The sequence below is a fragment of the Pagrus pagrus genome (assembly GCF_965226575.1).
Source record: "Pagrus pagrus genome assembly, chromosome: 19".
NCBI classification, from domain to species: Eukaryota; Metazoa; Chordata; class Actinopteri; order Spariformes; family Sparidae; genus Pagrus; species Pagrus pagrus.
The window spans coordinates 9963812-9979469 of record NC_140203.1 but is presented as its reverse complement, the minus strand read 5'-3'; the positions used below and the strand labels follow the sequence as shown (position 1 = coordinate 9979469).

General features: G+C 41.7%; 2 protein-coding genes across 8 annotated transcripts in view; both read right to left on the bottom strand.

Moving 5' to 3' along the window:
* Window positions 1-2260: 2260 nt before the first annotated feature.
* nop14 (NOP14 nucleolar protein homolog (yeast)) lies at window positions 2261-11546 on the bottom strand. Its single transcript, XM_084383327.1, has 19 exons — window positions 11377-11546; window positions 10791-10973; window positions 9372-9506; window positions 9136-9277; window positions 8807-8955; window positions 8565-8702; window positions 8365-8487; window positions 8146-8277; window positions 7736-8063; window positions 7477-7607; window positions 6842-6927; window positions 6600-6735; window positions 6192-6293; window positions 5690-5843; window positions 5153-5312; window positions 3308-3455; window positions 3106-3224; window positions 2860-3015; window positions 2261-2770 (listed from the first exon to the last, which is right to left on the bottom strand). Exons 2-19 carry the CDS (start codon window positions 10971-10973, stop codon window positions 2668-2670), a joined length of 2625 nt encoding a protein of 874 aa, XP_084239453.1. The 5' UTR covers window positions 11377-11546; the 3' UTR covers window positions 2261-2667.
* Window positions 11547-12487: 941 nt separating this feature from the next.
* add1 (adducin 1 (alpha)) overlaps window positions 12488-15658 on the bottom strand; it is a 30568-nt gene continuing 27397 nt past the window's right edge. For 5 of the 7 annotated variants that reach the window (XM_084383736.1, XM_084383737.1, XM_084383733.1 and 2 more), the window contains one exon: window positions 12488-14756. In XM_084383736.1, the coding sequence (XP_084239862.1) occupies window positions 14449-14756 (308 nt within the window). In that variant the 3' untranslated portion in view covers window positions 12488-14448. The remainder of the gene's footprint in view (window positions 14757-15658) is intronic. The other 2 variants (XM_084383735.1, XM_084383734.1) reach the window with 2 other exon arrangements.

Here is a 15658-nt window from a genome sequence, read left to right as displayed (position 1 = left end):
CTCAAAACCATCAGAGAATTTGACAGTGACGCTAACGTTAGCCTAACAGTAGCCATGCTACAGTCTGACTTACCGCATGTTGGCATAAAGCCTGACATTAGGCGCCTAATCCCCCCCACTTCCTTCTTCTGTCTCCATGTACTGTTTATCAAAACCCCCATCGCTAACATTACATGAAACGACAACAACAACCTACAAGTTAGCAACCTACACGCTGAAAGTGGCTAACCTGTTCGCTACCGCTACAAATGTTAACAAGCAAAGCAGCTGTCACCTTTTCTTTCGCGGGGACTTACCTCCCCACGTGCAAACAATCATTTTTTAGGTCAGCAGAGGACAAAATGTGTCCATGCACCAATAACATGTTGCTGTTTTAAGGATTTAGCGATGTCAGGATTCATGATGAGATTTGATTTTTTGTACGCTTTCATCAGAAAATATGTCTTAAGGCATTTGATTCAAAGGGAACAATAATCCTGCCTGTAACAGCAGTGTGTCATTACAATGAAGCACGTCGGCCTTGACAACATGCTGTAAACATCTGTCCAGCTGCAGACTCTGTTATGTGTGTTGAGGAAGAAAGATTGAGATGATGAAGAAATAAAATGGTTTTCAAGGGTTTAAAGAAAAAAAGCCCATTTGAAAAGTCTGTTGAGGATGTAAACATGGCCTTAGTGAAGCTTGAATCACAGTTTACATAAAGATTACTACAACAGTGAGTCATCCACCACTCTTCCCTTCCCTTTCTCAATAATGAATCCAGCAGAGAAGCCTTGGACTTCCTCACTTGTTATTATCCGTACACCTGTCAACGGCTGCTTCCTCAACGATCTCTGCAGACTCGAGGGAGGCGATGACTCTTTGTTGTTGTTGTTCATCACCGCTCTGTGCAGAGACTCAGGTACTGAGACAACAACATGTTGATGTTTTGTATATTTGCTTATTTACCGATTCAGTTTTCCCCCATCGTAGAGCATGAAGGCAAAAGTGGCTCATAAATAGATGAAATTATCAGGATTTCTTCTCCAAAACTACATAGTGCCCCTTTAAACTTTCCACTTTGCTTTACTTAGCATCTCAAGAGACAGCGGAGATGATCCTGAGAGAAGATGAGGATACAATAAGATGTGGGAAAATGTGTTCAGCCCCGAGTAAAACCATGTGACTAACCTGCAAAATCACTATGATGTCAGAGAGCTTGCAACGTGGCATTAGAGCAGCAGCAGGACATGAAAACGACCCACACGGATGAGGTGAGCACATCAACCATCGAGCCTCTAACAGATGAGATGTGTTAAAAGAAAACTGCTGAGCCGAGACAGCCAACATTTAATAGCAGCCCGCACGTCATCTTGTGTTAAAGCAGCTGTCTTTACGTCACTTCAGGCTGCAGAGACCTTTAAATCCAAACACGACTTAAGTGCTGAGTGAAGCCTTGGGATCTTACAATAAGACATCAACAGAGTTTATTGCTATGTTTCTGTTTCATCAGTAGGGAACCACAGATCCGTCAGACCCAATCAACCAAACATTAACCAGCTCTTCCTGACGGACTAGTCGAACGTGAACTTACCACCCTGGAAGCTTTGAATGTTTCTCTGTCATGTGGTGAAGCCTCTGACCTGAAATCTTACAGTAGGATCTGATCAGGAACGTAAACACTTTAAGATATTTTGTTATGAGAACATAGCAAAATGTTATGTTTTTGTTTTGTTTTTATTAGTTTAAATTTTAGGCTTTCTCTTTGTCAGCGCAGTCTCAGTAAACATGCAATAGTTTTTTTCTTAGGTCTACTTTTTGTTTTTATTTCAGTAGAGCAGGTGTCTTTTTTAAACCTAGAGTTAGTTTTTTATCTTAAATAATCTATAATAACCTCACTAAGAGCCAACAAACAAGTTATGGAAGCAGAAGGATATCGAGTTGAAAAAATATATAATAAAATATGATACCAATTCATCTCTGTCGGTGTGATCACGACACACTACATCACTCCAACTCTTAAAGCCTCGTCTCGATTCACTGTCTCCTGCCTGACTACACCCACTCAGTTGTACTCCCTTGAAAATATGTGAATCTACAACCATCATTCTTTGTTTAAGGCAGGTTTAAACTTTCTCTCCCACAAAATGTTGAAGCTGACCCTCACTAATCTTCCCTGCCATCTTTCAACAAGATGTGTGTCTGTGGTTTCACTCCCTCTAAAGACTCCCACTCAACAATACATATGTTTTATGTAATAGAGCCGACGATCACACATACATGTAGAAATGACTGTTTAATGAAACCTCATGGATGTACAGACAGAAATCTGACTTTATGTTCCCGAGCTGAGTGGAAAAACATTTACTGCTGATGGAAAATGAGAGAACCGACAGATACTTTTTCATATTTCAGTAGGTTATAGTGATGGTTCCTGGTGGAAAAAAAATTCACCGATGTGTTGACTGACACCTCCAACAACAGATCTGATCGCCACATCAGACGCCTACATCAGAATATTTGACAACTCGCATGTCTGTTCTCTCAAAACGTGTGTTGAGACGAGGAATTTGAATTCATCCTCGTGATAAAAAAAATAATAATCCACGACGTTCGCAGTTCCACAAATTTCAACCTCGTGCAGGTTGTTATCTGACGTGTCCATTCGACGAAGACGGAGATTCTGACTCACTTCCCCTTCCTCTTCCTCTTCTTCAGGGCTTTCCACTCTCCCTCCTGAGTGGCCAAACTGCCAAAGAGTTCCCTCACCTTCCTCTTTCTCTCGGCATCTCTGAAAAACAGAACGAGTAAAACATTAGAGGCTTTTCCCAGAAACCTTTTTGTTTCTTATTGTAGTTTGACGCTGTATGCCATCCACACCTGTTCATGACCTCGTTGAGCTTCTCTCTGGCCAGGAAGCGCGAGTCCTTCCTGATCTCCCTCAGAGCGCCCTTGAACTCCTTCTTGTACTTGTGCTGCAGTCGCTCCTTCTCTCTCTCCTCTCTGGTGCTGCCGCGCTTCTTTCCATAGTCCAACCTGATTACACGAGGAAATACGAGATTTTTAACAGACGCCGTACCTGCACACCTGCACGCTTCACCTCACATTTTCAATCTTTTTACTTACACTTCAACGATCTTGGGTGTGAGCAGCTTCAGAGGAATGGGTTTCTTCTTGTCCAACACCAGCCGACTGTGAGACACAGGCGCGCTGCTGATGGTCTCCAGGATCTCACCGTGAAGCTCCTGCAACAAAACAAACATCATGAAGGAGAAACTGAAAATAAGAGGAGGAACCTCACTGTATCCAAATCCTCTTTGGCACCAACCTGGAACAGCTCTGGTAATGTTTGGGCCGGGAGATGCTTGGAAAGCAGCGTTCTGATTGGCTGGAAGATGCACGCGAAGGACACGAGGTCTTTGTAGAGCAGGCAGCATCTCTTCACCAGGTCCAGGCAAGTAGACAGACACGCCAACCTGCAGAGGGATACATAAACATATCTACAATTTAGGGCTAACCCAAAATGATTTTAAGCTTTGAACCGTTGCCATGGTAATCAACATCCTGATCAGTATTCAGAGCGAGGAGATGTTGTGTCGACTACACGCAAAAAGAGGTCAGGTTGACTTGAGACTTTTAAGACGCGGACAGTGGCTGATGTCTCCCCTCCTGTCCTCGTCTCTCATTTGACTAATAATGACAATATGCACCAAGTATGGAGGTAAATAATTTGGCATTTTGGCGAGAGTTTAATCCTTTCTGCCATAACAGTCAAACATACTGTGGAGTAGGTTCACTGTTTTCTGATCCCGTTTTGTTGACATCGTGTGATTTTGTACCTTCGTCTTTTTGTTGTACAGACCTCGGGGGACTCGACCACTTTGTGGGAGAACAAAGGTCGTCTTTATGTACGCAAATACATGTATTCTCTACACATTTAGACACAGGGTGTCACGCTGCGTACACTCACTCTATCCTCTACCAATAATATCATCCTGACAGTAATTACCAGAGCAACTAGACTCTTCACACACAGCTGCTGGTGTCCATGTGTCACTGTGAGGCCTGAAGGGATGCAGAAATTAGAATACGACCAGGCACCAGGGTGTGATGAGCAGGAGTCAGCGCTGTTGTTCTTAGCGGTGGAGGCGACTGGGCTGGATCAGACCTCCGGGCAAGGTATTATAAAGATTATTTACTGATCAGGGTTACAGCAGGCATCAGTCGAAGCCACTGATATTAGATACAGAAATGATCAAGTGGAGTTTACGTAATTTTCCTTTCGCCAATAAATTCAATCAAATTCTCTCCAACATCACAGAGTCTGAGTCAGAGTCTTTCATGGCGTGTTGTGAGTATCAATTTTTAGTTGAGCGCAAATAAAAATGTATACTCTCACAAACTGTGCACAATCACGGTCCGTCGCAGCCTGTTTGCAAGCTTTGCTGCGTGCCCACACACCAGCTGCTGTGCGAAACCACGCTGGCGACTCATCAGAATCACACGAGTGGATGTATCAGCTCAGAGCCACACAGTCTGTACAGGTAAACACAGTCTGATGTCTTGTCTTTCATATTCATTATTAATGCATTCAGCCTTTGTCGTTTAAATGAAATGCCGTGAAGCAACTGGTTAGAGGAGAGATCTCTATGAGTGCGTGTTTGTGTGCTTCCAGTTGGTCTTCAGTTATTTTTTTGGCAAAAGAACAAATCGTTTTTTCTATAAAAAGGTAATTAATCAGCCTCACTTCATCTCATCCTGTGTTGCCATTTCATTTCTTTTTGGTGGTCCCATCGGTCCAAACCGAACATGAGAAGCTGTGAGAAGACAAATGGTTTTCTCACACTTCCTCTCTTCCTACTAAGTGCCTATAATTTTCACCAGGCAAGTGTTCACTGCTGTTAATACATGGTATTGTTACTGACTCAGTTCTCAACGTCCAATTAAGGCGTTTTTATCTGTTATCTGTTGTTTCTGAAAGTCTCTGGAAGGGCAGCTGAATATACAGAGGAGTAAACAAAGTATGTCTGGGGACAGATGTGGAGGGTTGTGGCTTAAAATTTGAAATAATATTCGAACAGAAAATAACAAGTATCACAGTGAAGGTCGAGTAAAACGTAAGATAGACTTGCAACCCTGTGAAGATATCATGCTCCTCCCTCTCCCTTCCTACCTGTGGTGATCCCTGTCGAGGTCATTTTTGAGGTCCAGCTGTTGCGTAGACGACAGTGGAAGGCTTTTCTTGCTCCAGTTCTTGCAGGACTCCGAGTTCGACAAAACCAGCAGATCGCTGCACTTCCCTGCCTGCCTGAAGGGCGGCACCACAGCGTAACCTGCAACACAAAGCCAAAGCTGGGGTTTTGTAAAGCTTTTTAAAAGTAGAATTCAAGCACTTTTAAGAAGATGAAACCAACAATTTCTAGACTCTAAAAGCAGGACACACAAAAGAAAATGACAATGAGATTGTTTCATTTAAATATCAAAAGATATTCGATTATGTGAATGATTGTGTGGATGAAACACCAGACTATGTTGAAAAATCAAGCATTTTTCAATAAGTATATTCCTATTCTTTTTTAAACAGCCTTTTCCAAACTTTGTAGGAACCCTGCAAGGTCTATCTGCTTGGTTTCACCTTCCAAATGCCGGCACCGATAACATGCACGACAGACTTGTGAAAATGTGTTGTGAATCACGAGTGAGCAGCTACCTAGCGATGTCTTGTCCTGCACGGCCAGATGCAGCGTTCCAGCCAGGAAGTTGACGAGCTCGGGCAGAAAGCGCTTTGAGAAAGAGACGTACTCCACTGCCAGACAGCACAGCACTAAACCTGATGTCACGTCCTGTAATGACCTCACTGGACACTGAGGACGCACAAATCAGACAGAAAAACACGGGTATGATGAAATGTTGAACATAACTGCCGTGTTAACAATGAATGTTTCAGTTGCAGCTTGGGGAAGAAAACAGCCGTGTAACTTCATACAGTTGTTGTGATCTGAAAACTTTCGATGAATAAGTGAAAATGTTTGAGGCGCACGCATAAAAAAGCTTCTTCTTATCCAGAGAATACGCACAAGAAAAACAGGATGACTAATGAGAGAACGAGTGCGGGGTTCAAACAGAATGAGAGATGGCGAAATCCCGATAGAGGGCAAGAACAGTCGAGACAGCTCCAGCAACACAGACGATAACAAACACACTGTGTGTACCTTGGTGAGAGCCTGGCTGATGTAAAGCAGCGCTGGAGTGGTAACAGGGTGTCTGAAGTCGGAGGTGGGGAACAGCAGGGCCGTCACCTTCAGGTAGACGAGCTTGAAACACAAAAACAAACATGCTGTGGCTGTATATCATAAACAGAAAATATTCTTATTTAATACCAAAAACAAAGGCATACATACAGGTTGCCCTACCTTTCTAGGGGTTTCTTACTTTTAAACTAGTTGAATAGTGTAAAGCTAGCAAAAGACAAAAGAAACAAGACTGTTTCATAAACACTTAAAAGTAGAAGAAGAAGAAAATCACATTTTGACAGGAGGGTGACTCTAAATCCTAAAGTCTCTATCAACCCTGGTGAATGTTCAACATGTTTATGTCTATCAGAGAAAATAATCCCATACCATGTCTAGTGCTGGGAAAGCAACGTGTCCTTTGTCCTCAAGCACCTCCTCCATGCTATGACCAGCGTCTCCAAGGATGCTCTGCATGACCTTACAGGCTGCATCTGGAAACATCTGGCACAAGGTGTACAACTCTCTGCCGAGAGGAAAAAATACAAATCAGAGCAGGAAGTTTAGTTTTGAGGGTTAAATATTTGAATCAGGAGGTAAAATTGAGAATTGAAGCCACTTTTTTAACTCACGGTATGAGCTTATCTACGGTGGTGAGTTCAGGTGGACTCCTGGTGGCCACTTCTCCGATGTACTCCAACAGAAAGCCAAACATTTTCTGAGAGAAACAGAGACAAAAAAAGACAATATTCCTATGAAGCTGTTTATATGGCTGATGAAAATAAAATTTCCACTAATATTTCTGTTAAAATGCAGCCATGCAAACTCCTATTAACAAACAGCTCTTTCATTCGTCTATCCGCTTTCTTGAAAAGGTCGGCGTTGCAATATTTGTGCATATTTTAAAAACCTGTTGAAGTCTTTCACAATGTTTAAAAGTAGTCGTGTTTCTCCTTTGGACCACAAATGTGTTATTTTCCTTTGGGCACGCATCTCTACCCAGCCTTCCAAACTGTTGGCGAGGACGTGCATCGCAACCTACGGCATCAACACAAACTGAATGTGCTGTATACAAGCTCCTAAAACTCGAATATCATCTCCTGCAACATTGTTTTGTAGGAAAATATCACAATTGGAAAAATAGTGGAATATAAATCTGACTGTAAAAGTGGTCATTCTGAGTTCGTACAACATTGGACACAACCTAAAACTGTCTACAGCGACAGAAGTACCAAACTAATTTACACCACTATACTTCATGTTGTACCTGCAGTTTGAGCTTATTGCCCGCAGCTAGACTGGGATGGTTGCATTTCTGAGTCCTGGCGATGATGATGCGCTGGTTGTCCGGAGTGTGGCCATGGAGCAAATCCTTCAGGTCGTTGTAGCTCTCTGGAGCTGCGAGAGACGGAAACAAGGAGGAGAAGTGAAACTGATTAAAAGTTAAAGCAGCTTTCTTTTCTAAAATCAGGCTCTGAGTCAGATTAAGGTCTGATTTTAATGACGTGTCATGAGTTTGCCGTTACCAGTGAATGTGTACGGGAGCTCAGCTTTAGCCGCCTCCTGCTGGGCCTTCAACTCCTCTAGGCTGAGAGTCTTGTTCGGTTTGGCACTGGCATCTTCATCCTCCTGTTTACTCTCCTCATCCTCGCTTTCTTGCTCCGATTCCAGGTCTGAATGACCGTCTTCCTCCTCTTCTTCTTCCTCCTCCTCCTCCTCCCCCTCCTCCTCTTCTTCTTCTTCTTCTTCATCTCCATCCTCTGCCTCTGATTCCTCCTCCTCACCACTCTCTCCCTCGTCTTCGTCCTCACCCTCATCTTCCTCAGACGCCTCTCCAATGTTCCATTTTCCATCCTGGAAAGACAAAAGAGTTAAACACACTCTGCTTCACATATACAAGTGAGAATATTCCAGAAATAAACGAGTTCTCTCGTACCTGGTAAGACAGGGTCTTCTTGTCGTCCTTGTCCAGGATGAAGCCATCATTGAGGTCATCGGCAGACATGTGGACCTGACTCTGTGCGCTGTCCCCGACTTCATCTCCCATCATCCTCCTCAGACGGTCAGTCTGAAGAAAGCACAGAGCATTTCAACGTCTGAAGACAAAAACTTTATATGGTAATGACGCTAACACCACCCTGCGCTATGAGCATACCTCCAGTTTCTGCAGCTTCTCCTTCGCCTCCCGTGCAAGCTCCTCCGGGGTTTTCATCTTCTCTGAGGGCTGAGCCTTCATCTCAAAGCCGAGCTCTCTGACCATCATGTCATACTGTTCCAGCTGGAACACAGAGAAATATCAGGCTCTGCCACAGATCGATGAAAGCAGACTGTGTTGAAGGATCAGTGCGACCCTACCTTGGGTTTCTCCTCCGGTTTGTCATCACTTTCAGCTTTGGGTGTCTTCTTCACCATCAGAGCCTGGATGTTCTTCCACTCTTTATCCAGCTGCTCCGTCAGCTCCTGCGCCTCCTCTTTCTGCACCTGTCGCTCCCGCTGAAATAGCAGGAAAAAAATCAAGATGGTTAATCATCTGGACCACAAAGTAAACAGGTCTGTGTGGAAACAAATCAATCAACAGGATCGTGTTACTTGCTCACCTTCTCCTGCTTGGACTTCTGGATGAGCTCTTCAATAAGCTCCTGTCTGGACTTGGCTCTGTGGCTTCCTTCTTCCTGTTCTTGATCCCCAGGTGTCTTCTTCTTCAGGAGGCCCCCTCCTCCTCCGAAGTGGGAGGCGGTCAGCTCGGCTGGATGAGAAAGATAACACTATAATATATCCGCTCAGACATCTTTAACATGACTTCTCAAATCAAGCTGTGGGTTTTGAATGTTAAACACCCAAATAAAAAAGTTCATGGCTTTTGCATTTTGAGAAATCTGATTATAATTTTCATACACACACAAAAAGCAAATACTGAAACACTCACCTGACAGAAGACCCTTCTCTTCCGATTCATCGTCGCTGTTCATGAGGTCATTGAATTTCTCCATCTCAGCCAGCGACTGGCCATAATGAGTCAGCTCCTCGTCCTCGTTCAGGTTGTACACATCCTTCTTATCGTGGACACGCTGAGAGATAAAGCAAAGTCTGGCTGAGAATTTAGTTTCAAATACTTTTATAAGCGCTTTGTTTGCAGGTAAAACAAATGATTACAACACTGACCTGTCTCTCCATCGCATACCTCTGCAGGATTTTGTCTTCTGGTGCCATCTTGGTGTCATACTCGCCAATACGTCTGTCTATTAATTTGTTGGACTTGTTCTTCTGTTTGTATTCCTTCAGGAGGGTTTCTTTTCTCTGCAGATTAAAATATATAATAAAATGAGAAATGCATTTGATTTCTGTCCACTTCCTCTCACGCAAACACACACACACACACACACACACACACACACACATGAAGCTCCAACACAATACAAAAACCCTGATTCTTTATTAGAGTCACCAATATGTTCCCTTTTAATTTAACAACAACTTAAGTCAAAGCTAACTCAATGATCAATCAATCTGATCTGATAAGCAGAAAAAAACACACATTATACACATACAGAACATACAAGACCACAAATTAGAAATACATTTTAGTTTGCAGATTCAACTTTTATCCTCATTTCAACTTTAGCTCAGTTCTCTTCATGCACTATCCTGCAGAAACCCCCTCTCCCAGCGTGTTACTGTGAGGCTTCACAGCACAGATAGTGTTAAATGGATGATGAGCTGTGACCAATGGCTGCCAGATACAGTGCTACTGTAAAACTGTCTTTTACTTTACTTTTATTTCATCTGACAGAAGAATCAGAAGAAGAGTGTGTGGCTTCCTTTTCTTTATTTTAACCAGATTTGTTTCACGCTGACATTTTACACTTCTTGTTGCAGCTGTAGTTCCCGGGGTGTTCATTTTACATGTTAAAGTGTGTTTACAGGTATTGGGGAGTACTACTGCATATGTGAAAAAGTAGTATGAAGTCTTTTGTTGCTCCAGAGGAAGCTGCATGTAATCTGATAAATAGCCTACAGTGATGTCACTCAGTTGCTAAGTTGCATTGTGGATGATGTAGACACCAGGTTTTGAAAAGAAAGAAGAATGCGTGGAATAAAAAAAAAAAAGTTATATCTCTGATTCTGCTGTATCGATTTTGATCAGTGGCTTTTAAATTGTCCATAATGTGACCGACATTGTTCTTGGACTGTAATGCTGGACTGATTGACTGATTTTCAAAACCTTGTGCCCACATTAAATTAAATTTGCCACCAAAACTGGTGATATTTGTAGATAATCATATAATCAAAAGATGAAGATTTGTTATGTCAACTGGAAGTTTTCACGTTGGCAACGTGCAGATGGTGTTTGATGCTGAAAACAGCTACAGAGTCTATAAACAAATCAATATTTTACTTTAGGGTATGTATGAAATCTGTAGTTTATCTAATACACTATAAAATATGTGTAAGTGAAATCTATTTATCTAATTTAGATAGCCTGCAAGTCCAACGTGAGGGTTAAAATTCATATTATTCTCTTACATGCATACATACAGTTGGTATGGTGAAGGTGAGGGGTAACATGTGATGCTGTCTTACCTTAATTATGGCTTTGGATCGAGACACACCAGGCAGACCCACATCGTGCTTACTTTTCCTCCCCAGAATATCAAATTTCTTCCTGTTGATTTTCACCTCAAAGGGGTTGTTTTTGATCTCAGTAGAGGTCTTGGATTTGCGGACCTTGTCAGCAAGGCTCCTCTTCTTCGGCACCTTCCCCATCTGAAGCAGAGCAGTGGACTGATGAGCTAACACCGACGTTACAGAAAGACTTGCAAATAAGGCTGGATTACACAGATCAATGTGTACTGAAAACTATCTCTGTTCTTGTGATTGGTTTGACTTGCTATAGTAAGAAAATTGATTTTGAATACTACTCTCTCAGGTGGCTAACATAAGCTAACAGGTAGCATTTAGGGCAGTTTTAAGTCGACACTCGCATGTATGCGTTGACTCCAGTGTACCTATCAAAGCTAATATATCAAATGTAATAAAAACGATGATTATTAGAGTAAAAAGTGAGCTACTTTATAGCCATGCATGTAAGAAGGGAAGCTAACTAGCTTCTCTACGAGCCGTCAACAGTTTGTAAACAAACTAAAATCACCACAGAAGAAGAGTTTACCTTTTAGCCGCGTTTGGGAGTCGAGTTATTAAATCCAGGCGGAAGAAAACATGTGACACTAACTCTCTGCCAACGCTAAATTTAACGAATAATACTTTAATCTTTTGCTTTCCACGTTGTTTCCATGTCCAGCATGCACAGAGGCGCAGACGGAGGTCAAAGTTCACAACTTCCGGTTTGGTTTCTCCCTCACAGCGCCTCTAGCGGCTGGAAGAGAAGCTCACAACAACATGGCCGGTCACATCAAGGGGGCCGCCATACTTTCTTTCTCACTGGAGCATTTTTAAAATAAATTTGATGCTTAAATAATTAAAAAATCCCATTTTTCAGATTTATAAAATCCCATTAAAAAACATTTGAAACATTTTAATTCAGCAAATTATAATTTCACAACATATCTGTTTTTATTTCCCAGTTTTTGCTCATTACTCATTTATGTCCTTGTTTTTTCCTCTACCTGAGTGTCCACATGTAGTACATCCAGCCCAAATCATCAATTGTCCGTTTCTGGCTATCAACTCCCAGCTAGTTTTAAATTTTCCATACCTGTATGTTATCAGTCATTGTTTGCCAGGTTGTGGCTTATGAGTGATCATCTCTGAGTCTGTCTGTAGGTTTGGTGGTTTTATTATAAGTCTCTGATTCTGTCCTTTTGCCTGGCTTTCAGATAAGTTGTTTTTTTATCTCGACTGTCTAATTGTACTGTATTTTGACATATGACTTAGTAAAGTCATGCCTCTGCCTTATGTGCGTTTTGCACTTGTCTTTATTTTATAAAGCAATGTGTACAAAGATACTCCCCATATACTCCGTTATGAATTTCATGATGAATTATGCACATCCAGTTCTATGAATTTCAGCACCATATTTGTAAACCTTTTCCCCAGATATTCCAGATTAAACTTGCATGTTATTTCACTGCTGCAATATCCAACATGGCAAGTTTTTCCTCACTCAAATCGACAGTCTAAGGACAGAGGAGGTCTTTCACCGTACAAATTGTGAAGCCCAATGAGGCGATGTGATTCACTGCATGTGCAATCCAGTTTACATTATAATTCAACGTTATTTGCAGTGCAGCCCTGTTAAAATGACTACAATCACACAATACTGACTTTCATGGTAGTGTTTTTATTCATGGCTGTGAAAGAGGCAGAACCATGAGAAAAGATAGGTGGAAGTATTAAGTCTGTAGATGGTATAATGATGAGACAATTTAAATTGGAAGTAGATCAGACAGAGAATACAAATCAGCATAGCTGTGAGATTTAAAAAAAAAAAAAAAAAAAATCTCTGGTTGACTCAAATGATAACCATGGTTACAAGGACTCTAGTACTGTTATCAGCACGCTAAAGCTAAAATAAAATATAATTCAAATAAAAAGGGGTAGTTAGTCATTCAAAGGACAGTACACACTCTAAGCACTCTTCACATGCAGTCCTTCATGAGTTAGACATTCTGTGCTCGTATGTAAAGATGTAGATACACCAGCATCTCAGATTAGTTTCCTGTTAGCGTTGCCTTTCCATTCACCATGAGACTAAAACTGGATGAATAAACAGGAGTTAGGAAGCAATGCGAGGAGACGGCCTTGGTAGTTTTGCCCTGCAACCTTAAGCACAGCTCATTCGCAATCACACCGATGATTACACATCAGTGACATGAGAGAAAAATAAAAGAATTGCTTCTCCAGTGTACATTGTGTCTTTACTGCAGCTGGAAACACACAAGTATTCAGTGGCAAAGTCGGTCTGCTCAGAGGGGAGTTTCACACAGGGAAAAGTCCAAGATGGGAAATATGATTGATCATGCAGCTTCTTAACAGTGACGTCGTCATTTACATGTTCTGTAACAACTGTATTCATTATGATAGACTACCTAAAAAGCAGTGTGTGGTATGAGTTCCCAGACAGTGGTTTATAAAAGAGGAGGTTCACAGTGCTCTCTCACAGCAAGCAATCATGGCTCAATCTACTTTGCAAGAAAAAGCGCAAGAAGATTAAAAAAAAAAAAGAAAAATGACATAATCGAGAACAAAATGCAATATGTAAACTCAGAAAATATAGAGCTCTTCTGCCTGTTTCTGACTCTCAGAGACAGAGAGAAACCCAGGGGCAAATGCAAAACAAAGCTCATGTAATTAGAATAAATGAAAAACATAAACTGAGAAATTGTTCAAACACGTTCCTTCATACTCAAGAACAAATTCATCATCAACCCATCAAGACGATGCTCGCCGACACTTTCTGGGATGACTCGATCATGTTCATCTGCAGATTAATCCAGTTTGAGTAATATTAAACCAAACGTCCACATCATTTAAAGATCTGAAGCACTATACAACATACCTGTAAGTTAAGGCTGTGACAAATGAAGATTTTGAGGTTTTATATATATATTAAAAAAAAGTCAACCAACACCCAGATGTCATTGAGCTTCTTCTGGATGATTTCAGTTACGGAAACATTAACATGGACTTTGTTTGACTGCATTTTCCTGGCCCACTAACGTAATCACATCAGTGCGGCTTTCGAGGTAAAATTAGCACTGTGCGAATTTATAATTCTCAAGTCAAAATTTACCACCAGCCAAATGAGAGATTAGCTTTTTCTTTCTGCATTCACTGTTTTTAAAAGACACGTGGACATATTTTTTGATACAATCCCAATACATTCTAGTGGTTACAACAGTTTAGTAATACTATTTTGCTTTAAAAAAATGCGGGCGATGAAACCCTAAAACCTCACATTGAGCGTGTGGGCCTGTAGTAATAGACATGCATTAAAGGCCAGATGGAGTGGACAAGACAGAATGCATCACTCACCCACAACTAAAAGCCTCTAATAATTAAAAACCTTTATGCAATCAATCATTTTTACACTGTATACAAAATTGGCACACACTAACAAGGAAAAATAGGTTAATAAGCCAGCGACAAATGATATCAAAACAACAAAAAGCATAACTGTGTGTAACTGTGGCTTGCTCGAAGGGTGCAATGACAGCAGACAAAAAGCGGTAATGAAAAGAGGCAGAGGCCAGCCTTGAGGACCGATCCGACATTCTCCAATCTAGGAATCTGTCTTTTTTTTGTTTTTCTTCAGGAAGGAAGGAGTGCGGAACTTCTTTTTCTTTTTGGAGGGCGATTTGCTGGGAGACTCGTCACCCTCCTGGTCGCCAGCGTCAGCGGCTTCCTCCCCCTCGGCTGCATCTGCGTCCGCGGTGGCAGCGGCGGCAGCAGCAGGGGCAGGGGCAGGGGCGGTGTCTTCGGCAGGAAGTGCTGGGGCGTCGGAGGGGTCATCGGGCGTTAAATCGGGAAGGGTCTGTCTCAGGGTGGCTGCATCGCTCTCATCCTTATAGGTTTGTTCTGGCAAGGATTCTGGTGGGAGGAGAAGGGAGAGAGTTATTGATCGCAGACGACAGACTGATGGATCTGCGCGGCTGAGCTTCCACACCAGGAGACTACAAATCGACCTCTGGATAAGCCGCTAAATCAACACTCATACTTAAAATAGCACCCACTCACTGCTCGAGTTCACATGGCTAGGCCTCTGTAGTTAATGTCATCTAGAAGATCTATGTATTTAAAATCAGACCAATTTATTGTGACAAAATAAAGATAAATAGTTAAAGAACAGTTTAACAGCCTTGAAGCACAAAAGTCTTACACTTCCCACAGGCAACATTCCCACTGAAAGCCAAAAGAGCACTTAACAAATACTCTAATTAAATAATTCACCTGACAAAGAACAAAAAGCCAAACCAAGATGCGTCGTCTTGCTCACGTTACATAACAGAAAAGCATCTATCCAGGACTCCCTTTGTTTACTTATTACCTTTAAAAATGACTTTGCTCTGATTAATCTCTCCGACTCCTTGTATTTGATCTTATTTTGACATGCCCAAGCTGGTTCACAGCGCTTTCATTTTACCTTCATTTCAACAGGGAAATCTTAATGAGTGCAGTTCCCTGGCTCATTTGCACCCTGTGTACAAACAAAGAAACAGTGACTGTCTGCAACACAAAAGGTATTGTAATGTGTTCAAGGATTCAGATAACATATCCGCATAAGTGAGGTTACATAACACGTTAAATCAAATCAAAACTGGCAAAGCTCGCAAGGATAATATGTTAAAATTAGGCCTTGAATTATTAACGAGAGTTAGAAAGTGTGAGTGCAGTATTATATCTGATATCCACTGAATCCAGTTGCTGGGAGTGCAGACACGAGTTAGAGATGTTCCCTCTGGGCTTAATAATGACAGTTTTTAATCTATATT

Bases quoted from the DNA above. Each gene is read 5' to 3' on its own strand.
- nop14 (XM_084383327.1), bottom strand. From the start codon at position 10,973: ATGGGGAAGGTGCCGAAGAAGAGGAGCCTTGCTGACAAGGTCCGCAAA. The intron at 8,278-8,364 runs GTATGCTCATAG...TGCTTTCTTCAG, and splicing joins AGAAGCTGCAGAAACTGGAG to ACTGACCGTCTGAGGAGGAT. The intron at 5,844-6,191 runs GTACACACAGTG...GTGCGTCCTCAG, and splicing joins TCAGCCAGGCTCTCACCAAG to TGTCCAGTGAGGTCATTACA.